The 22,633-nt window shown below is 43.0% G+C and overlaps 1 protein-coding gene across 5 annotated transcripts in view; it reads right to left on the reverse strand.

Moving 5' to 3' along the window:
- Positions 1–19,768, reverse strand: part of HPS3 (HPS3 biogenesis of lysosomal organelles complex 2 subunit 1) — a gene marked incomplete at both ends in the record, with an annotated part of 30,353 nt that extends 10,585 nt beyond the window's left edge. For 2 of the 5 annotated variants that reach the window (XM_080696744.1, XM_080696743.1), the window contains 10 exons: positions 275–455; positions 1,133–1,314; positions 3,080–3,188; positions 4,860–5,014; positions 7,330–7,411; positions 10,060–10,252; positions 12,627–12,712; positions 12,799–12,957; positions 13,499–14,003; positions 19,552–19,768. In XM_080696744.1, the coding sequence (XP_080552870.1) occupies positions 275–455; positions 1,133–1,314; positions 3,080–3,188; positions 4,860–5,014; positions 7,330–7,411; positions 10,060–10,252; positions 12,627–12,712; positions 12,799–12,957; positions 13,499–14,003; positions 19,552–19,768 (1,869 nt within the window). Of the gene's footprint in view, positions 1–274; positions 456–1,132; positions 1,315–3,079; positions 3,189–4,859; positions 5,015–7,329; positions 7,449–10,039; positions 10,253–12,626; positions 12,713–12,798; positions 12,965–13,498; positions 14,004–19,551 lie in introns of all 5 variants that reach the window. The other 3 variants (XM_080696742.1, XM_080696746.1, XM_080696745.1) reach the window with 3 other exon arrangements.
- Positions 19,769–22,633: the final 2,865 nt, after the last annotated feature.

The following is a 22,633-nucleotide window of genomic DNA, read 5'->3' on the forward strand; positions in this document are numbered from 1 at the left end:
TTCTAGAAGCCTCTGTCACTGAGCAGGCCTGCCAACCACACTGGACCCCATCTCCCTGCCTGTTTAATGAGGAAACAGAAGAATATGACACATACATTCTTTCCCAAGCCATAGGTCTATGAAGACTAGTGAAAAGAAAGGCATATTACTTTTTCAGAAAGAGAATAGCAAAGAAGAAAGTATTTGGAATTTGTCTTCTAAATTGTATGATCTAGAACTAGCAAAGTGAAAAATGAAATACATTAGTTAGAACTAAACAAAAAACGATATTCACTTCACTTAATTCTTCATCCAGGTTTTCATAGAGTGAATGGTTAATATAAAAGATTAGTCCCTTCTCGTATTTCTGTGGCTCATCCTCCAGTGTCCAGTCCATGCGGGACAAAACTTCAGCCATAGACAAACCAGACATCTTATAGTACGGCAAGGCGAGGTGGGAGTGCTGCGTGTCGAGCCTGAAGGGGAGGAAATAAACACCCTGGAATTCGTGACCTTTAAGCCTCTGTAGCTAACAAATCCAGTAACAAAAGAGATCGTGCTTTCTAGGACATAAATCTCAAAATACTTTTCTACTTTCATAAGGAATCAGAACAAACTCCCAAATTTTATTTTACAAAGTCACTGTCATTAATGCAGCTTCTTTATGTGTTTATAGTAAGTATAGAAAAACAGTAATTCATTAGGAAAATTTCATATTCGTGATGTGGCTCTAAAATAATGGTGGTGTCTATTTTATTAATATAATTATTCATGTGGACTAAAAAAAGCCTCTGAAACAACCATATTAAAAAATTTCAATATCATAAATAAAATCACCTGATATGTCTGATATAAAAGTCCTTTTCTGTATAATGTAAGTATTGGCTACTAGGACTGTCCAACTGACATCTGTTCCCTTAGGCTAACAGCCAACAACATGGAATAGGGCTGTCTCAGGGGCTTTCATTGATCCTGGTCCCTGCAAGGCCTAAAGAAAGCTTAACACTTAAGTGTGCTCAATAAATGCCTGGGAACTAAGAGAATACCTGAGCCTCCTCCATCCCCAGGTGTTCTCCTACTTATCAGTAGCTGCCAGAAATGAGAAGGCCGGCAAGCACACCCCAAATGCGGGGCTCTGAGAGGCACCACCGACCTGCTGTAACAGTCTCCCAGGTGCCCACAGCTTTCTCTAAGTGCTTCCAGAAGCTCTGCTTTTTCTCCAGGTTCCAGCTGACCAGCATCCATCAGGGCAGCTCGTACCAACAGATGAGCCTCGCTGAGAAGGTGGATGCAGCTCTGGGTTTTTGCAGTCTTGTAGGTGTTACTGTAGTCCACCTAGAGCGGAGGAGACAAACAGCTACTGCTGCTGAAGAAAGACACTGCAAAGTCCAGGCTCTTAAGAACATCTATCTATTTTGCTAATAAAGTTACTATCTGGGGATATTAAAGAGTAAAAGTAAATAAATGAGAAAGCATCTGCATCATTCAATATGGCCTTAGCTGGGTGCTTTCCTTCTCAAAATAAAAAAATTAAATAGGGTTGGGGGTGTAGCTCAGAGGTAGAATGCCCCTGGGTTCAATCCCAAGTACTACAAAATCAATCAAAACAGTAAGTCTACAGAACTATTCCAGATTCAAGGAGGAGACATGAGTTATTAAGTGTACTATCTGACCTTAGACTGGATGCCAGACTGAAGGAGAGAGGACGTGTTTAAGCCATTACTGGGCCAACTGACAAAACCAGAATATGTACAAAAGACCAAATATCATTCTTAAGGTTAAACTTACTGAAGCATTTGACTGGACTGTTATTAAAACAGAATAGCCTGGTTATTCAGAAATATACACTGAACTGTAGGCATTTTGTTTAGGGGCAAAAGCTATGACCTACTAAATATCCCTTCCATGGGATCAGGAAGAAATGTGTGTGTTAAGAATACACAAGAGCTGGGTGGTAGTGCATGCCTGAAATCCTAGTTCTTAAATGGCTGAGATAGTAGGATTGTAGACTTGAAACTGGCCTTAGCAACTTAGTCAGACCTGCCTTAAAAAATGGACAAAAGGGCTGCAAGGTAGGCCGGGCGTGGTGGCACATGCTTGTAATCCCAGCATCTGAGAGGCTAAGACAGGATTGCAGGTTTGTGGCCAGCCTCAGCTACTTAGTGAGGCCCAATGAAACTTAGTGAGATCCTGTTTCAAAATAAAGAATAAAAAATAGGGCTGGAGGTGTAGCTCTGAGGTAGAATGCCACTGGATTCAACCACCAATCCCCCCACCCATAAAAAATAAAAAGAAAACACAAGAGTATAGAGAGAAAGAGAGAAGGAGAAAGAAGCAATGGGGTGAGACTGTGGGTAAATCTGTTGGGGGGTATGCAAATTTTCTTTCTACTATTCTTATTTATTTCAAAATAAAGAGTTAAAATAACTGTCAGGAAGCCACCATGGTACACAACTGGATTTCCAATACTTGGGAGGCGGAGGCAGGAGGACCCAAAGTTTGAGGCAAGCCTTGGCAGCTTAGCAAGACTCAGTCTCAAAGTAAAATTTAAAGTGGGGTTGGGGCTGGATATAGTTAAGTGGCAGAGTGCTTGTCTAGCATGCACAGGATCCTGGATTCAGCACGCAGTCCAGGGGGAAAGAAATCACCAAGCATGAGTAAGAAGAATAAGGATGTTCAACCCTAGGCCCCTTCCCACAGGATGATACTGCCGTGGCCACAGTGCCCTGGGCCGCTCAGCTAACATTTCAAAGACAGAAGAGTGAGACAGGGAGAAAAGGTCTCAGGTTCCTTTCAACCCCATTTTGTGATTTTCTTTGCTCGTGTTCAAAGTCAGAGCCAAAGGCCACTTATGTTTAGAGCAGGTCACTGATCCTCTTATGAGTAAGGGGTCTCACTTTGAGTGAAGGGAGCTTCTAGCGGCTCCTCAATGTGAGAAACTGTGGAAACGAGAAGTCGAAGGAAGACACACACTCCACCGTGAGGCAGGCCTGGGAGCCCGCTGGCTGCAGCATCCAGAATGCACAATACCTGGATTAACTTGTGACCACAAATTTCTAAGTAAATTTCTGCAAATAAGAGTCAGAAATCTTAAAAGTACCATTTCTTTGTAGAGTTGCACTGGTGAGACCGTATTCACAATATACAAATTCCACCCAGCCTCAGCTACAGGAGGCGTTTTGATCTTGACACTGGTATCTTTTTTAGAACTAAAAGCAAAAAATAAGAATTGTAAGATAAGACACGTTATCTGGAAATGGTAAATACTGGGTATTACAAGGTGACTATGAAATCACTTTCACTTAATATCGTCTTCAGTGATTAGTCATTCAGTTAATTTTCATTCACTACCCCTATTTAATACTACATGGGCCTACAGCTTTTAATGCCCTGTAACTATCATGATTGGTAAACCAACTGCTTTCAATTTATTCTACAAGTATTTATTTATTTATTTATTTATTTATTTATTGCAGAACTGGGGATTGAACCCAGGGGCATTCTACCTCCAAACTACACCGTCAGCTCTATTCTTTATTCTTTATTTTAAAATAGCGTCTCACTAAATTGGGGAGGGCCTCACTGAGTAGCTGAGGCCGGCCGCGAACCTGTGATACTCCTGTCTCAGCCTCCCAAGTACTGGGATTGCAAGCATGTGCCACCAGGCCCGGCTACAAGTATTCTCAAAAGAACAATAAGCTCAAAAATCAAGCAAGACCCCTACATGAGATAAAGGCCCACGTCCTGCTTTCTCTTGCATGTGGCCTTCATGAGCATAGCCTGCGCTGCACCACAAATCTACACAGAAAAACCTTGAAAAGCACTCATGCTGCTGGAAAACAGAACTTACTTGATTTTAAGATTTCAAGTCTGCTTAAAGCACAGCCTTACCTCTTGCTTTCGTTGTGATGCATTTTCGTTAACATAAAATTGTTGAGAATTTTTGATTATATGAATTTTCAAATAAATTTAAAACCCTAAATATCATTTTAAAATGCTATATTTTAAAAATGTTAAATATGCAAGATTATAAATCAGTTATGCTCTTGCCCGAAAGCTTTTTGGATGAGTCAGTTTCAGACTATTCTGTGTACATTCAGAAGGTGACTAGTTCCCCAACTCAACCTCTGGTTCCTTTTGGTGAAATAAAGCTTATGCACAATTGAAAAAAGTAAAAATCTATGTTAAAAGGAAAAACATATGCTGGACACAAAATACACTAAATGCTTCTTTCCCTTAAGCAAATTCCTTTCTCGATTAAATTTTTCTTAGAGGATTATTCAAATGAGATTATAGTTCCTACTAGTAAGTTTGCAATAGAGAAAGCCTCAAATAGAAGTCCAGTCATCTGGACTTAGGCATTCCATATGGAAAAATGTGTAAGCAGAAAACCTAAGTGTCAAATAGAGATTAATGTTATAAAAGTGCAACTTCATTTTAAGGTAGATCTGCACATATCTACAGATCATGAATACGCTTTCAGGTGAGAAACAAATCATTATTGATTTCTTTTGCAACATTAGAAAGTAATCTTTGGATCAAAAAGGTCAAAAGGCCTTGCAGTTTGGATCAGCATGACAGGCTCTGTCTTTCCTATTAATTACACAGAAAATCACTTCTTTTGAGTTCTTATCTAAAATGCCACTGATTTTTGCTGAAGCCTTTATAATTTATTTTGTTTTAAAATTTCCATGGTGAATTGCAAAGGCTATTATTAAGATCTTTAGAACCACCTTGACTTTCTCTAGAAAAAGAACATCTGAGAACCCATCTGATCACTTTAAGCTTTGACTTTTAAAATGACAAAGTAAGACACACAAAAAATAAACACGTTACAGTTCATTCTAGGAACCGAGAACATCCGGGCAGGGGATGCTTACAGAAGCCTCTTGGGTGACTCTGTTCTCTCTGGCATGGCCTTGGGGTCTGCCTTGGTCAAAAGTATGATGTGGTTTCTAAAGTGACAGATGGCTTTCAAGCCTATGAAAAGCTGTATTCTCAAAGCACAGACATCCATACTTAAAGGAGGACAAGCCTAGTAAGAGAGGAAAAAAATCACAAATTTAACCAAGGTGTGAAGGTATGTAAGCAATCTTCAAAATTTTGATAAAATTCCTTCTGATCCTCTCATCTCCCAAATCCAAATTCCAATTCACTTTTGTGGTGGGGGTAACTGGAGATTGAGCTCAGGGCATTCTACCTCTGAGCTACACCCCCAGCCCTATTTAATTTTCTTTTTTTTTATTATTTAAACAGTGTTTCACTCTGGCCTTGACCTGTGATCCTCCTATCCCAGTCTCCCAAGCTGCTAAATCCCTATTCTTAAGGGAGTTAGGAGGCTATCTAAACCTATGTAACCAGCCATCTAAACCTATGTAAACCAGAGGAGGCAGGCTGTTGTCCTGAGTGGAACTGTTAAATCAAGCAGAATGTGAGAGCTATTTCTGGGAGCTCACAAAAGGACCCAGAAGCCCTTGTCCTCTCCTGCATTAACCTGCTTTAATTCTGAGGCCATCTCTGTCATCCTCTGTACCAAGTATTTGAGAAAACATCTCATGTTTTCATTCATAAAATAAGTTAAAGTGGTCTTGGCTTGTGCTGAGGAGCCAGAGTCTCAGAGGAAAAGGAGGCAAAAGCCACATGCAGCCAGGTGCAATGGCCACACCTGCGCCCCAGCCACTCTGGAGGCCGCGGCAGCAGGATCAGCTGAGGAGACCAGCCGGGGCAAGCCGGAGCTAAACAAAATGTAAAACGGGCCGGGGGTGCAGCTCAGTGGTACAGCACCTGACCACCATGTGCCCCCCAACACACATACAAAGACCACGTGTACGTTGTACTTTGGACTGTACTCTGAGGTGGTGAGAGCTGTTCAGACACCATAGCTCCCAAAGCCTGAGTCAGCCAGGGGCTGAGTGAGTGTGCTCACTAGGGTGGGAGGCAGGATTCCAGAACTGGTGGTGTCGCAGGAAAGGGAGGCCACACGGGAGGATGGCCATGGCCCTCGGCCCTCCCGCCTCACTGCCTGGGGAACATCCTCCGCCAGAGCCCCCTGCCCGCCTTCTCTTCCTTGTCCCTCGCCCTTGGTTTTGAGAGTCCAGGAAGACAGGGAGTTGTGATTCTTTTCAAATGCAACTCGCCGCTACTTGAATCTGCTCTGTGCTCCAGGTGCGCCACTGCCCTGGGTCAGCCCGTGTCTTCCTGGGGGTTCAGCAGGCAAGGCAGGGCAGGGGAGCAGGATGAGAAACACAGATTGGGGACTTTCATCTCTGTCCCCTTTCCATTTTACTAGGGAAATAACTCTTAATTTCAAAATAATAATCTTGAAAAGACTACCTATGCACCTTGTGCTTACAAAGGCATGGGGAGGCCTGTGGTTCTGGTTGCCCGGGCAGCTGCAGAGGAGTAGGAAGCCTGGACGGCACCAGGTGGCGGGCTGCCCGGGGCAAAGGATGCCGCTGAGTCCAGACACCGTGCTCTCCCTCTCTGTAGAACACTGTCACTTGACACTCGCTGGGTGACAGCGCCAGACACTCAGCCCTGCACAGGAGCCGGCTCCTTCTAATGACCGTCATCACTGAAAGCTCCTTTTCTGTCCAGGTTTCAGGCAGACATGAACTGCCTTTTGAAAAACAGGCTATCAGAGTATATGGACTTCTTGCAGCATATACATCTGTAACAAATATCTACTTAAATAGCTATACTTCAGACATGAAACAGCACAGAGGAATATTATGCAAATGATCAATGCCTCTGAGAAGAGAAATTCAAGGTCACAAGATCACTGTGATATTGCTTACATTTATTGTGTGGTCAAGAGCTTTTCTGAGACTAAGCACATTACTTCTCACTAAAAATGAGGTTATTGATCTGTTAATCCATTAACTTTTAGGTTAAGTAGAGAAGACTTTTGAAGAACTGGAAAAGAACTAAGGAATTATAGGCATGCCTGATCACAGTCTAAATAAATCATTTAATGTATCATATTCAATTTTGTTCTCTTGAGTATATTGATATCTGTACTGATGTGTTAATAGCTTTGCATAACTGCCACCAACATTTCTGTTAAAATTTTAAATTATAATAAAGTCATGAACTACTCTCTAAATTTATACTATGCCTATTCAACACCAAATCAACTGAGTGAAATGTTCTCAAAGCAATGTTAAAATGTGTCAACTCAACCGGAAATCACAAAACGCTTGCTCTTGTACATACATACGTTCAATCCCATAAACAAGAGACGCTTACGCCCTTCAGTCCAGCTAAGCTTGGGCCCGAGAGCAAATCTGCAAGCAGCTGCGTGTTCCCTTTTGATTTACGGTTCCACTGTCAAGGAAAGCCAGTTCTAACCTTCAGGGTGGTGTCCATGTATGGGTCCTCTTCACGGGCCACTGCCGCGCTGCACCGCACCGTGAAACACTGCAGGTTGTTGCTGAGGAGAGAAGAGAGGCCACTGAGCAAGGTGGAAGCTGAGAACCAACACGAAACCAACACCAACCAACAAGGTGACGGCAGCAGAGAGGGCTTCACGGGAGCAGCAGGGTGGGATGGGAGAAGATCCGCCTCTTCACTAAGCACTGACAAGCCAGGCTGCTTCTGATCCAACAGAGGACTCCGCATCCCAAGGGGCAGTTTTTAAAAGTAGGTAACTGGTTCCCATTCTACACCAACTGGACCAGAATCTTCAGGTGCTGAACCTCGACATGTGTATTTCTGCAAAGCCCCATGTGTGACTCTGATATACACCCCTAGGTAAGAACCATAGATCTGAACCAATGTCCTCATTTTACAGATAACAGGATCCCCCTGGGAATCTGCCCATGGCATGGATGGGTGGAGCCAAGATTAGAGCCTGTTCCCTGGATGTTGTTCTCCCCACCTGTCCAGAAACACAATCTGGATTACACTGGGCAACCTGATTAGGGCGGTGCCAACACAAGGCAATGGTAGAACTGAAAAATGAGAGACTGTCTGAAGGATCTGCCTTCAGAAAAGGGTTCAGAAGTGCCTCCTCTAGCACTGTGTTTTAAAGACTGGAGCGTGGAGGCCTCTCCAGACAGCACAGCCAATTAGAGGTTCCTGACTCCTCACTCTCTGCTACTTCCTTCCACACCCCCCAGGCTGCTTCTGCAGAGCAAACTGGCCCAGGGACCTCTGCCCCAGAAGGACACACAGACACCTGGTTGTCATCTGCTGGGGTTATCTAAGTCAACACCAATATTGGCATCAAAATAATTAGTAATTGTCATCAAACCCACCTTGTAGTAGGTCCTCAAGAATGGCTTTTACAAACTAGAAAGTGGGAGAAGTAAGCATGAACTCTTGAAATAACAGAGTAAAATGCTAGAGCAAACCTAAGAGTAGCTTTAGAATAGAAGTGTTTCTTCAACAAGAGAGGCACCTGGTGTCTGCACAGCTGGGAGACTGCACAGTGAAGTGGGGTATGCAGCCAGGACTTGCCCCGTCTGTTGGCGCTCCTCTAACTCAGCCCCTGCATCTCTGTCCATTTCCACGCTTCTAGGAAACACCTGTGGGCTCACCACAGCGCTCCTGCTGCCGTGCTTTGGCTGTGAGTAACTGGGAGGTGCAGAGTCTATCTTGCCCTCCCTTCCCGGCTGTCCCACAGTTTTGTGTTACACATAGAAGAACTGCCCCTGCCTCTCATGCCAACACATTCCTATTTGATTTTCCCCCTTTCACATTTAGCCCCTTTTCATCCTATTGTGAAAGGTTTCTTTTGTACAGAATATTTATTGTGAAGCTCTATTTTAACAGTATTTATTTTAGAAAGTCTACTACTTTAGCCAAGCATGATGTTGCATGCTTGTAATCCCAGTATTTGGGAGGGTGGAACAGGAAAATTTCAAGTTCAAGTCTAGTGTCAGCAACTTAATGAGGCTTTTAGCAACTTAGTGAAACCCTGTTTCAAAATACAAATGAAATAGGGCTGGGGATATAGCTCAGAGGTAGAATGCCCCAGATTCAATCCCCAGTACCCCCTCCCAAAAAAGTCTACTATTATAATAAGAGTTCTTCTATTTGGGGAAAAAAATTGAATCTATTGATCTAGAAAATACCCATCAATATATATTATTAAGTATTCACAAATATAAAAAAAATCTGGAGTGGAGCTGGCAACCGCAGGAAGTCATTATGGAGTAGGGAGCCGCACGAGCCCCTGAGGCCAGAATGAGAGCGAGCAGCCTTGGGGTAGACAGCGATGGCCTCAGGTTCTGGAGGTGAAAAGCCAGGTGCCTCTGACTTGATCCCACCTACACAATCCAACTCACTGGCTATAGCTAGAACTCCAGGCACAAGGACAAAGGAAAAACAAAGTACACTGAAATGTGCAGGTATGGAAGGATGTCCCAGATACATGGCAAGTAAAGAGGAAGCTGCTGAATGGTGGGCAGAGCTTGACCCACGTCCATAAAAATAACTTATTGTAGTATATGTATTTTAAAAATTGGGATGAATATCCACTGATTGTTGACATGGTTCACTCTGGAGCATCATATCATGAGGGGCTTTTCCAAATGACATAAGTGGTCTGGGAGTGTAGCCCAGAGGTAGAAGGGTTTCCAGGAACCCCAGTACCACCAAAAAAAAAAAAAAAAAAAAAAAGAAAGAAAGAAAGAAAAGAAAAGAAAAAATAAAGAGAAATTAGATGTTGTAGCTGAGCATAGTGGTGCATGCTTACAATCCCAGTACCTGGGAAGATGAGACAGAAGGATCCCAGGTTCAAGGCCAGCCTCAGTAACTTATCTCAAAAAGTAAAAAATAAAATAGGGGTAGGGGTGTACCTTAAAGGTAGAATGCCCTTGCGTTTAATCTCCATTACCATAAAAAAAAAAAAGAAAAAAAGAGAAGAAAGAAAAACAGCCGGCTTGCTTAACACTCTTACATCTCACAGGCACAGATCCGAGTCTGAGTCTTGAATGCTAAGAAGGCAGGTCCGGGCCATCTAGAGGCAGACTTGAGGAGACAGACATGAAGCGTTAGTTTACCATGCTCTATCCAAGTCTGAGACACGATTCTGAGCTGAAGATTTAGGGAGCACCTCCAGACTTGTGACCGTACCTTGTGATGACGTGTAAGAACTGCGGCGTGAGCACGGCCTGCTGGCACTTCTCGGGATACTGGTAGATTGACATTAATTCAACAGATTTGACAACCATGTAGAGATAGCCCACGTGAGGTAGTGAGAAAAAACAAAACAGACTCAGCAATTCTTTTTCCTGAGACAAATTTTTTCCATCAGAAGTAAGAGAACCTGCATTAAAAATCAAAGAAATGAAATACCATGAAACCAGAAAATAAAGGGAGAGAATCAATACCTTGAATTTTTTATGAAAACTCTATCAGTGAGCAACCAAGGAACTGCTAAGGGGAAGTGGCTCTTGGTAGAAGAAGGCCAGTAAGAAGTGAAAAGGGAGTGATGTAATTGGAAATCACCATTTTGCAACTCACACTTTAAGTGGCCAGAACTAAGCAGTGATCATGGGTGGCAATTCACATCACAAAAAATCTACCAGGCGCCGGAGGCGTCCCAGCTCTGTTTGACATTACAAAAAATAAAAACATTCTAATCAAGATGAGATAGACCAGCACTGAGTCCAAACCAGCACTATCAACAGAAATATAAGTAAGCTACGTCAGTAAAGTTTTCTAGTAATCATATATTGATTGATTGATTGATTGATTGATCGATCGATACTGGGGATGGACTCCAGGGGCCTTTTACTTCCAGGCTATACCTCCAGACCTATTTTATATTTTATTTGGAAACAGGGTCTCACTAACTTGCTGAGAGCCTCACTAAGTTGCCAAGAGCCTCACTAAGGCTGAGGCTGGCTTCAAACCTGCGGCCCTCCTGTTGCAGTCTCCCAAGTACTGAGATTACAAGCATGAGCCACCACGCCCGGCTTCTAGTAATTACATTTTAAAAAGTAAAAAGAAACAGGGAAATTTTTAGAAGCATGATCATTAATCCAACGTATTCAAAATATTATCATTTCAACAAGCAATAAACAAAATTAAGAGATAGTAAAAAAAATATATATATATATATACACACACTAAGTCTTCAAAATCTAGTGTGTGTTTCATACCTGCAGCATATCTCAATTTACACTACTCTTGCCATGGGCCCTCACAGTGGGGCTCTTTTCCCACAGAGCACACCTTTCAGTGTGTAATTGGGATTTTGTGACTATTTGATCACTGCCTGCTTCCCATTTATATGGTTAGTTATGTTAGTAAAATACAGGGCCTACTTCTGCTCACTGCTAGTTCCCTGGTACCCAGCACAATGCTTGACATAGCTGATATTCAACAAATGTTTACTAAATAAAAAGGGGAAGGCTTATAAAGACACTGGATGAGACTAATATTTATATCTTTCTCCAAACAATATCTAAAAACGTTTAGTAGGCCATCACCAAGGGCCTGGTGATTCACAATCTTGGTGTTCATTATACTCCTAGAAAGCATTTTTTTAAAAACTGACTAATGATAGCCAGGTATGGTGGAACATGCCTCTAATTCCAGTAATTGAGGCTGAGACAGAAGGATCACAGATTCGTGGGCAGCCTCAGAAATTTAGTGAAGCCCTCTGCAACTTAGTAAGAATCTGTTTCCAAATAAAAAATAAAAATAGGGCTGGGAATGTATCTCAGAGCTAGAATGCCCCTGGGTTCAATTCTCAGACAGAATCTAAGCATGTAGGGCCTCAGATGAGCACTGTTTAAAGTGTTCAGGTAAGCTGGGCGTGATGGCACTCGCTTATTTGGGAGGCTGACACAAGAGGATCATAGTTCACCTGCCAGCCTCAGCTACTTAGTGAGGCCCTTTGCAACTCAGTGAGACCCTGTTTCAAAATAAAGAATTTTAAAAAATAGGGCTTGGGGTATAGCTCGGAGGTAGAATGCCCCTGGGTTCCAACGCAAGTACCCCAAAAATAAATAAATAAATAAATATATACATACATACATACAAAATATCCAGGTAACCCCATCCTGCAGCAGGGCCGACAACCACTGCTCTGAATGAGCGCCTACAGTCCATCTTCTCTGACCCAGTGCACAAGGTTATCAGAAGCTCTTCAAGCGAGGCGTGGTGGCGCACGCTTGTAATCCCAGTGCTTGGGAGGCTGAGACAGGAGTATCACACAGGTTCAAAGCCAGCCTCAGCTACTTAGTGAGGCTCTCAGCAACTTAGTGAGACCCTGTTTTTAAATAAGGTAAAAAATAGGTCTGAGAGTATAGCCTGGAGGTAGAAAAAGCCCCTGGGTTCCACCCCCAGTACCACCAAGAAAGAAAGAAAGAAAGAAAGAAAGAAAGAAAGAAAGAAAGAAAGAAAGAAGTAAGTTCTGTCAAGCACACAGCTGGAACCTGGATAAATCTAAGTTCTGACAGGGCTCCAATTTCCTTTCTGACCCTAGACACCATTTGAAAATGGAAATGGCTTTTGCTGGTCATATCTTGTCCACGCTTCTCTCCTCGTGGTAGACAAGATTTCCCCTTCCAGTGCTTTATGCTAAGGAACCTGCATGGGGCCACAGGCAGGCAGACAGGGAAGGGCCTCCGCTGGCCTTCCTCCGGCCAGAGCCTCGTCACCTCTCTGCGCCGTGGCACTGCCGGGCTTACCTGTTTGGTAAATGGGCAGCAGCTGGAGGGAATGCAACTTGATGTCATCAGACAAGACACAGAGGGAAATGTCAGGACTAAAGCGTCTGTGGGTATAAAAAAGAGGGGAAAATCCAATTTGCATGTATTTTAAGAAGGCACATATGTACTAAATGCAAAAGCTCTCTACTACCTATAGAGCAGGTGCTGGACATGGAAGTATTTTGTATCGGCTAATCCCGTAGACTCCAGTTTAACAGAGATTCCAGACTGTTCACTCTTTTCACCAAGAAGTTCTATGGGCTTTTGGCAGAAAACAAAATCATCTGACTCGAGGTGTGACATTTCATTACTGGTGCCTTCGAAAATAAAATTGGAGAATTTTACATCTTCAAGTACTACTACTATTCGCTTGAATGAAATTTTCATTTCACAACACCCTCCCACCAGTTCAATAGGCAGATAGTAATTTTATCCAGACATGAACTCGCCTATCATACATTTTCAGGGCGCTGTGGTTTTAAAAAGTATTTGTACACAGATTCCTCACAACACAACAGGATAGGTACTATCATCCCAGTGTTACATGAGGAAACTGAGTTAGAGGTGGCGCTGTCCAATGTCATTCAGCCAGTAAATACAGAATGAGGACCACAAACCCCTCATCCAGCAACAGCTGTTCCACTACGCATGTTGACAAATCCATGCAGAAACACATTTACATGCTACAGAACATGATATAGACAGTCAGATCATAAGGCTAAATTCAATGTAACGGGAATAACCAAATCTATAAAGAATGCGGCTCGGCACCACATAAACTAGAGTCCTGCAGAGATTGTCAAAGGTGGAGATTTTCCCTAGATCGAAAACAAGAAAGTTAGATTCATCACGAACCTTCTTCTTCTGTCTGTTTCAGTGGATTATCGGCCTTCTGTGAATGGCGACTGTTAACTCTCTCTCCATTTTTAGGGTCCGAATCCAGTTTTAGGATTAAGACTTCTAAGTCTGACATGACCGCGACATGTCCCACGCAAAAAGAAATCTCAACAGGAGTGACATTCTCTACATGTATAATTAAAGATCGTTCAAAGTCTAGTACTGAGAATTCTTCATTAATGCTCTGATACTTCAAACTAAATAAGACTAACTTATTTGTGCAACCAACAAGGAGGTCTCCCTTCACAGGGCAACAGGAAACACACAAGGGCGTCTCGGAGAGGGGCATCTCAACGATAGACATCTGGTCTCTGAAGGCCTCGCCGAGGGACCCCTCCACGTTATGCCCAACCATCCGGATGCACACGCGAGAGTTCTCGGTCCTTTTACTTCTCCAGTTCACGTAAGCTCGCAGAAACGTAGCTTTGTTTTTCTCCTCGATTGCTACCAAATAGTCTCCTGAAAAGGAAGTGAGGTCACACTGAAATCTGCAATCAGAGACAATTAATGGCCGTGAAATGGAATACAGAAATGGAAGACTGAATAAAACAAAACCCCAAGGAACAGAATCATAGGTCTAATTTTAGCCTACATTAGGCACTGAGGTTCTGAAATACAATCACTCCCCATTTTAGTCTTATGATAACCTACTAATAATCTTCTCATGCAGCATGGAGAAATTCTATATTTTACTATTTTAGCTCTAAACATTTAGCATAGCTCTAATTCCATAGCTCCAGCAGGGGCATTCTACCTCTAAGCTACACCCCCAGCCCTATATTATTTATTTATTTATTTATTTATTTATTTATTGCTGTGGTACTGAGAATGGAACCCAGGGGCATTCTACCTCCCAGCTACACCCCCAGCTCTATTTTTATTTATTCTTTATTTTGAAACAGGGTCTCACTGAGTTGCAAAGGGCCTAAGTAGCTGAGGCTGGCCGCAAACCACAATCTCCTGTCTCAGCCCCCCAAATGCTGGGATTACAAACGTGTGCCACCATGCCTGGCTTGTTTATTTATTTATTTATTTATTTATTTAGCGGGTCTAGGGATGGAACTCAGGGACATTGGATCCCCAAACTACACCACCTGGCCTATTTTTTATTCTTTATTTTGAAACAGGGCTTCATTAAGTAGCTGAGGCTGTTCATGAACTACAATCCTCCGGTATCAGCCTCCCAAATGCTGGGATTACAAGCATGCTCCACCACGCCTGGCTTGTTTTTATTTTGAAACAGGGTCTCGCTAGGTTGACGAGAGTCTCACTACTTCCTGAGGCTGGCCTCAAACCTGCTATCCCTCTTTCTCTGCCTCTCAAGTACTGGGATTACAGGCGTGAACCACCACACCTGGCTATACCTACTTATTTACTGGGGGATTTATTTTAATCTACAGATTGTCAAGTGAGAGTGCTAAACCACAGGGCAGGTGCATTTTAAACTTTAGTTATGGCCAGGTGACTGGAATAATTAGATAATAGAAGAGCATGCTGCCAGCAACATAAGTCAGAGCATGCACGCTGCCCTCCACCCTCGATAACACTGAGTCTCTGTGGTGGGGAAACATGGGCTTGGTGCCATTTACATCGCTGTTGGTACCATTTACAATTCCCAGGCCACTTAGAGAACTAGCCATCTTTTCTTATGTTTTTGAGCCATGTTTTGTTTTCCTTCTACAAGTTGTTTAGTTTCTTATTAAGTTGTTGATTTGCTTTCCTTATCAAGGAATTGCAGCTCTCTGGGAAGAAGGGATGACGGCCCTTTGTTGGCCTGCAATATAAATAGCTCGGGGTAGGCTACTGTTTTTCTCTGGGCTTTGCCTCTCTAGCATCTTTTACCACACACTGTGTACGCAGTCAAGTACGTATCCTTTCTTTCTTGGCTTCTGAGATTCCCACCCTGCTTAAAATGTCCCATGTCTTCCAAATTCCATAAATATACTCCTGCATTAAATTCTTCTATTTTAGTGAATACGGTTTTTAATTTCTTTTTTTCTTGTGGTAGTGGGGGTTGGACACAGGGGCATTCTACCTCCGAGCTACATCTCCCCAGCCCTATCTATTTTTTCTTTATTTTGAAACAGGGTCTCATTAAGTTGCAGAGGGCCTCATGAGGTTGCTGAAGGTGGCCGCAAACCACGATCCTCCTGTCTCAAGTCTCCCAAGTACTGGGATTACAAGTGTGCACCACCACATCCAGCTTAAGGTTTTAATTTAAAATTTTAATCTTTAGAATTTTGTGGATGAAGAGGGGGGATAAATCAAGGACTCAACCAGTTCTTCCAAATGCAGACTGTATTAGACTGGTACTATTAAGTACATTGGCCCTTTCCCAATGAACTGAAATTGGAATGCTGCTATCATACTGGCTCCCATACTCCTGCACAGCATGCAGCAGTGCGGCCCCTGTCTATGTTCATTCACACATCCTCCCAACAGCTGTGATTTTTTTAATACGATAAGCATCCTAATGTGTGTGAGGTGGTATCTCATTGTTGTTTTAATCTGAATTTCCTGAACAGTTAAAGATGTTGAGCATCTTTTCATGTGCTTTTGACCATTTATATGTCTTATTTGGATAAATGTCTATTCACACCCTTTGCCCATTTGTCAAATCAAGTTGTTTTGTTGTCGTCAGCACTGTTGAGTTGTAGTTCTTTCTATATTCTCGGTATTCACCCTTCATCAGATACATACTGTGAAAATACTTTCTCCAATTCCATGGATTGTCATTTTAATCTATTGGTAGGATCCTTTGATGCACACAATATTTAAATTTGATCATGTCCAATTGATCTGTTTTTCAATTATTATCTCTCTGATGCACAAAAATATTTAAATTTGATAATGTCCAATTTATCTGTTTTTCAACTGTTATCTATACTCTGGGTATCATTCAAGTTAGTAAATGAATTAAAACTAAGAATATTTGTTTGCTTACAATATAAGCCTTTTAGTCACATACTTATTACTATTTTCCTATCTTGTTGAAAAACTCAACTAACGTCTACAGTCTGAAAACGTCAGATGGTGCCCGTGTTGCGTTGTATGTTTTCAGATTGACACATTCTGTAAATGGCAAAATAGCTTTTACTAAGCAGGCCTCCTGGATAAGCCTTATGATGAAAGCTTGAGAGTTAATCCTTGCAACGGCCCTTTAAGACGTATCTCCCTCTCCACTTTATAAGTCAGGAATCCGAAGCCCAGAAAAACTCAGTGACTTGTCTAAGGCACCAAAGGATGGAACTGGATCTGGCTGGCTCAAAAGCCTACGCGCCTTACTCAGGAACGCTGCCTCTCCCACTGCTGGAAGAAAAACCCACGTCTACAGGATTCTGTGGAGATGAGAACTTTTACAAAAAAGAGGAACTAAAAAATTTTTAGAACTAAACTTTCGAGCCTATGTGCCCAGTGCCATATTGTACTTCGCAACGGTTCCTGTCTTCATTAAATAAATTCAAAAAATCATTTTCATTTTTACTCTTTAGCTGAGAGTTATTGATTTTTTTTTAAAGTAGATTTTTTCTCTCTACTTATGTAGCAATGTCACAAACCTGGTTTAGAGTAGCAGTACCAGGTGAAAGAAAAGGCTGCGCTCCTATGATTAAATAGATACCAGAAGGCAGAAATAACTCAGGAAGTGTCCGAATATGTTTTAAGACGTCAGAAAAGTTGAAGAAAGACAGGACATAGAGTGGGGTGCATGGCTAGGGCTGGTTTAGCACACTAAAGGACAGGCAATAACATCACGTGGCTTTGTCCCACACCCCAGACACTAAAACACAGGTGGCCAGCACCAGAGCTTTACTCAGTACCTGACCCTGGCCACCAGGTCTTTCTTTCCCAGAAGGTAGGAAGTTCTCAGTTACCCTCTTCTTACTTTCATACGCAAAGCTGAAACTAAGTTTTTCTCACTGGATACTCCATTAAACTTTTGGGTGTGTGTGGTAATGGGGATTGAACTGAAAAGCATTCTACCTCCAAGCTATACCCCCAGACAGATTTATTTATTTATTTATTTATTTATTTATTTATTTTGGAAACAAGGTCACACTAGGTTACTGAGAGCCTCACTAAAATGCCGAGGCTGGCTTCAAACCTGAGATCCTCTCAGCCTCCCAAGTACTGGGATTACAGCCATCTTAGCCTCCCAAATACTGGGGTAACAGTTATGGGCCACCATGTCCGGTGACATTAAAAATTTTAAGCCACTCTTCAAACTTTCTACCTACTTTCTCCCTAATGTCCACAAGTTATATAAAAGAACAGCTTTCAGCTGGTTAGAAGTTTGCCTTATTATTTTATTTAAAGCTGAGAATATTTTCTGGGTAACAGACCTTCAAGGCATTTAAAGTAAATGTAAATATATTCTTTTTTTTTTTTTTAGGGCAGGTTGGCAACAGAAGCAGAATGGGCATTGAGAACCTCTGTTCTCCCCACATCCCACCTATTGCTAATGAATGGAAATTGCCTAACGAGAAACGTTGAGAAGTGGAAGATAAGTTTCCTGGATATCTGCATAACTAGGAGTCAGGCCTATTTAAGTTTAGTTATGCATGGAATAAGAGAAGCTGTACCCAGAAGTTAGAGTTCAAGCCATGGACTGAAAGTTGCCCTTGAGCTATATGACCCATAATACTAATGCCATCCACATGACTCTAGAACTTCCTTTGAGACAGCCAGTTAGGTGATAAAAACATCTTTGTTCTGACGCCTCACTAAGGAGGTTAACATGCTACTTCTGAAGTTATTGTTTCTCAATCCTGGCTAAACAATTAACTCACTCCAATGTTGGCCTCGCGCCAACACAGCATCTCTGAAGGTGTGGCCCCGGCAGAGGAGATTAAAAAGAGAGAGGAAAAAAAGACTGCCCAGGTGATTCTGAGGTACAGACAAGACAGTGGACATCCAAGGATTCCAGGAATCAGCATTATTGACAGGCAAGAAAGCCAAAGTTCCACATTGTACTAACCACTTCAGGTTTTAAAATAAATTTCCATTTGGAAGAATGGGGCAAATCACAGAAATATTCTGTGTCTGTCTCATGCACACACCTTGAAACTGGTCAGTCTGCTACTCAATGGAACTCTTGAAGGTGAAAATTTCTATGCCTAAAAGGGGGTATGATAAGGGAAAACCACCAATGTTGTAAAAGTATAACCATAAGAGATGGATTCCACAAGAAATATAAAAAGCAGAATCTTGCCGAAAGAAAACTTCTAGACACAGTAAGTGGTTTTCAAACAGATCTGTGGAGTGCTGTGTGGGCCCCAGATGATGTGGTCATTACTCAGAAAGAAAAAGTAATGACAGCATAGTAAGCTGCTCGTAAAGTTAAAGGTATCCCAAGTATTTTCATTCTTTATTTTGAAACAGGGTCTCACTAAGCTGCAGAGGGCCTCACTAAATAGCTGAGGCTTGCCACAAACATGCGATTCTCCTGTCTCAGCCTCCCAAGTACTAAGATTACGAGCGAGCACCACTAGGCTTGGCTGATTTGGGATAATTTTTGAGGCAGGGATTTAGAATACTATTCCCCCGACTCCTACTTTTGTATGTGTTTAAATTTTTCTACATCAAATTTTTAAAATATACTTTTATCATAATTATACATTATAAAGGGGTATAGGCCGTTAGGCACATACACTTGGCTTGTTTCCCTCTGGATCCCACCCCACTCCTCCCCCTATTCCCAAACGTCAAAGAGATTGGTATTGATAATCTCGTATGGGTCCTGATGAACACTATTTTTTTTTTTTTAAGTGTCTGGAAAAAGCTGGGCGTGGTAGCATGACTGGTACCCAGCCACAGACCTTTCTGGCAAGGGCTCAGGATGCTCAGCATCCGCCCCACTGGGAGCAGGCACACACCCATGGTTGCCAGGGCAACCGCCCAGCTCCGCGCACCTTCAGCCTCCAGGAAGCACCAGGTCCCTTCCCCACCCACAGCGGCCGCGAAGGAGGCCCGGAGCGGGTCCCCAGCGCCCCGGCCCGCCGCTACTCACCCGCCTCGCTGTAGGCCATGCGCAGCACCCTGCCCAGCGTGGAGAAGGCGCAGCGGGGCTGGCACAGCTCCTGGCCGGCCACCGCGAACGCCTCCACCTTGCAGCCCGCCGCCACGAACAGCGCGTCGCGGCCCCCGCCGCAGAACTGCTCGGGCTCCAGCTTGCAGGGCACCACCTGCTGCGACCCGAACGGGTGCAGGTTGTACACGTGCACCATCCCGGCGCCCGGCCTGCCCGCCCCGCCGGGCCGAGACCCCGCGCCGGCAGCCCTGGCTCGGCCACTTCCGCGAGCGCGCGCGCCGGGTCACGTGAGCGCCCGCGGCTCCGCTTCTTAAAGAGGCCGCACCGGCGGCTCGGGGTGGATCGCGCAGGTGCGCCGTCAGTGCTTGGCCAGTGCGGGGACCCCTGTTTCCTTCTCTTCGTCTTTCACGTTCCTGCTTCGGGCTAGTCGGGTGTTAGGGTTCTTGAAGACTTTTGAACACGTGATCATCTCTATCTTGTACCCTTTTGCACCTGTCCCTGGGCATTTCATGTCTCTCCAGAAGCCTTTGAGCTTCTGAAGAATGGAGCTGCTGAAACTGAAAAATGGGGTGCACGCAGGTCAACAGGGCTTAACACTCCGAGGAGTTGCTCCAAAAGATGGGAGATTTTAGGATGGTTTTGTTGGAAAGAGCAAAGCCCTGAAGCTCCTCTGCAAAAAAAAGTTTTTTTGGTTGTTTTTTCTTTTTAATTTTTTATTGGTGCATTGTAGTCATACATCCTAATGGGGTACAAGATGGTGGAGGTATACATGCACACATCACTCATTTAGCCCTTCCCCAATTCCCACCCCATTCCCTCCCTCCTCCCTCTTCATGTTTGGCTTAATGATTGACTTTGATATGTTTATGAATGTACATCATGTACACTAGGGAATTACCCTCAGAAAGGTTTTTTCTTGCGTGGAATGAAAGATTCTGTGGACATAATTCCATAGGCACTTGACGACAGATGAATCTGAGGAGGGGCAGGGGCATAGCTCAGTAATAGAGTGCTTGCCCGCCGTTCTAATGATTAACCTATAGGAAAAGCCTTAGAGATCATTGAAGCCTTTAGCCCTAAAAATATAGAGGCAATCAGTGCCTCTGTTTACCTCCTCTCCTCTGACCTGGCCTGGGTGTAGGAAAGGTAAACTCTGCTTGCTGCTCTGAAGCACCCATAGTTGATGAGCAACCACTACTGCCCAATACAATAGAGGCAAAGGCCAGGGAGATTCTTGACCCCTGCACTTAGTAAGCTCACTGTCCGGAGACCAAGAGGCACCCGCTGCCTACGGAATAAGTTCCCAGTCCATTGCCTTGGTAACGCTGATAAGAAGATACCAATACAAAATCTATTTAAAGGCTGGGGTCCCGAGAAGGGGCAGGGTTCCATATTTGGGCTCTCCAGCATGCATGCACACTGCTTTTTCTTCTCTTCTCTATTTCCTACTGATTTTATAATAAAGATTTGTTAAATCTGCACCGAGCTGCCTATTATTAGGCTTAATTTTTCTAATCAACAAACATTAGTTGAATAAGAAAAAGAGCCCTCGGCACCATTCAAACCGTAACACTTTTTTGTTTGGTTGGTTTTTGTGGTGCTAGGGATTGAACCCAGGGGCATTCTGCATCCAAGCTTCACCCCCAGCCCTATTTTATTTTATTTTTGTTTGTTTTTATTTTGAAGCAGGATATAAGTTCCTCAGGCCCTTGCTAAGTTGCTGAGGCTGGCCTTGAAGCCGTGGTCCTTCTGTCTCAGCCTCCCAAATCCTGGGAATATAGGCTTGAGCCACCACACCAGGCTCATTTATCTTTTTTGCGGGGGGAGGGGTTGAACACAGAGACATTCTACCTCTGAGCTACACCCCTAGCCCTTGTTTGGTTTTGTTTGAAATCAGGGTCTCACTAGGTTGTTGAGAGTCTCACTATGTTGCTGAGACTGTCCTCAAACCTGCAGTCCTCCTGTCTCAGCCTCCCAAGTACTGGAATTAAAGGCATGCACCCCTGTATTCAATTTCCAATAAGTCACACACACACACACACACACACACACACACACACACAGAGAGAGAATGAGAAAGGTGACATCACTAGAGATCCTTCAGATATTAGAACAAAAAGAAAATATTTTGAAAACTTTTGTGTCAATATATTGGGCAAATTAAAAAAAAAATAGAAAAAACTCTTGAAAAACACAAACTACCAAAGCTCACTATTGGGACCAATAGCACACACCTGTAATCCCGTTGCTTGGGAGGCTGAAATAGGAAAATCAAAGGTTTGAGGCCAGCCTCACAACATAGGGGGAAATTTTTCAAAGTAAAAAGTAAGAAGGGATGATGGTGTAGCTCAGTTAGAATGCTCCTGGGTTTAATCCCCAGAGCCAAAAAAAAAAAAAAAAGAAAAAAGAAAAGAAAGAAGATAAAAGTACATAATTTGAATAGCCATATATCTATTAAAGAAATTGTATTTGGAAATAAGAACCTCCTTACAAAGAAATTTCCAGGCCCAAAAAGCTACAGAATGTGTGTGTGTGTGTGTGTGTGTGTGTGTGTGTGTGTGTGTGTTTTACTGGGGATTGAGCCCAGGGGCATTCTACCTCTGAATAACACCTCCACCCAGCCCTATCTTTTTTCTTTTTGAAACAGGGTCTCACTAGGTTGATGAGAGCCTCACTCTTTGCTGAGGCTTCCCTTGAACCTGTGATACTCCCGTCCCAGCCTCCCAAGTACTGGGACTACAAGCGTGAACCACCACACCTGGCTTACCGAGCCTCTTTTAGAAAATTTTTAAAAAGAAAGAATGCTTCTTGACTTATTCTGAGGCCAGAATTACTTTATCAAAGCCTGACAAAGAAAAGAAAAACTACAAACCTCATGAACAAATAGATGCAAGCTTTCTAAAATTATTTCAAAAATAGTAATATATAGTACATATAATATGACATATAATATATGCCACATATATTGTACTTAGAGTGATATATATGTGTACATACTATGCCTCTGGTGGTCTGGTAAGAATCCAAAATAAGCTATGCTGGTGCATCCGTAATATCCTGG

Source organism: Muscardinus avellanarius, assembly GCF_963383645.1.
Source record: "Muscardinus avellanarius genome assembly, chromosome: 5".
In the NCBI taxonomy this organism is placed as follows: Eukaryota; Metazoa; Chordata; class Mammalia; order Rodentia; family Gliridae; genus Muscardinus; species Muscardinus avellanarius.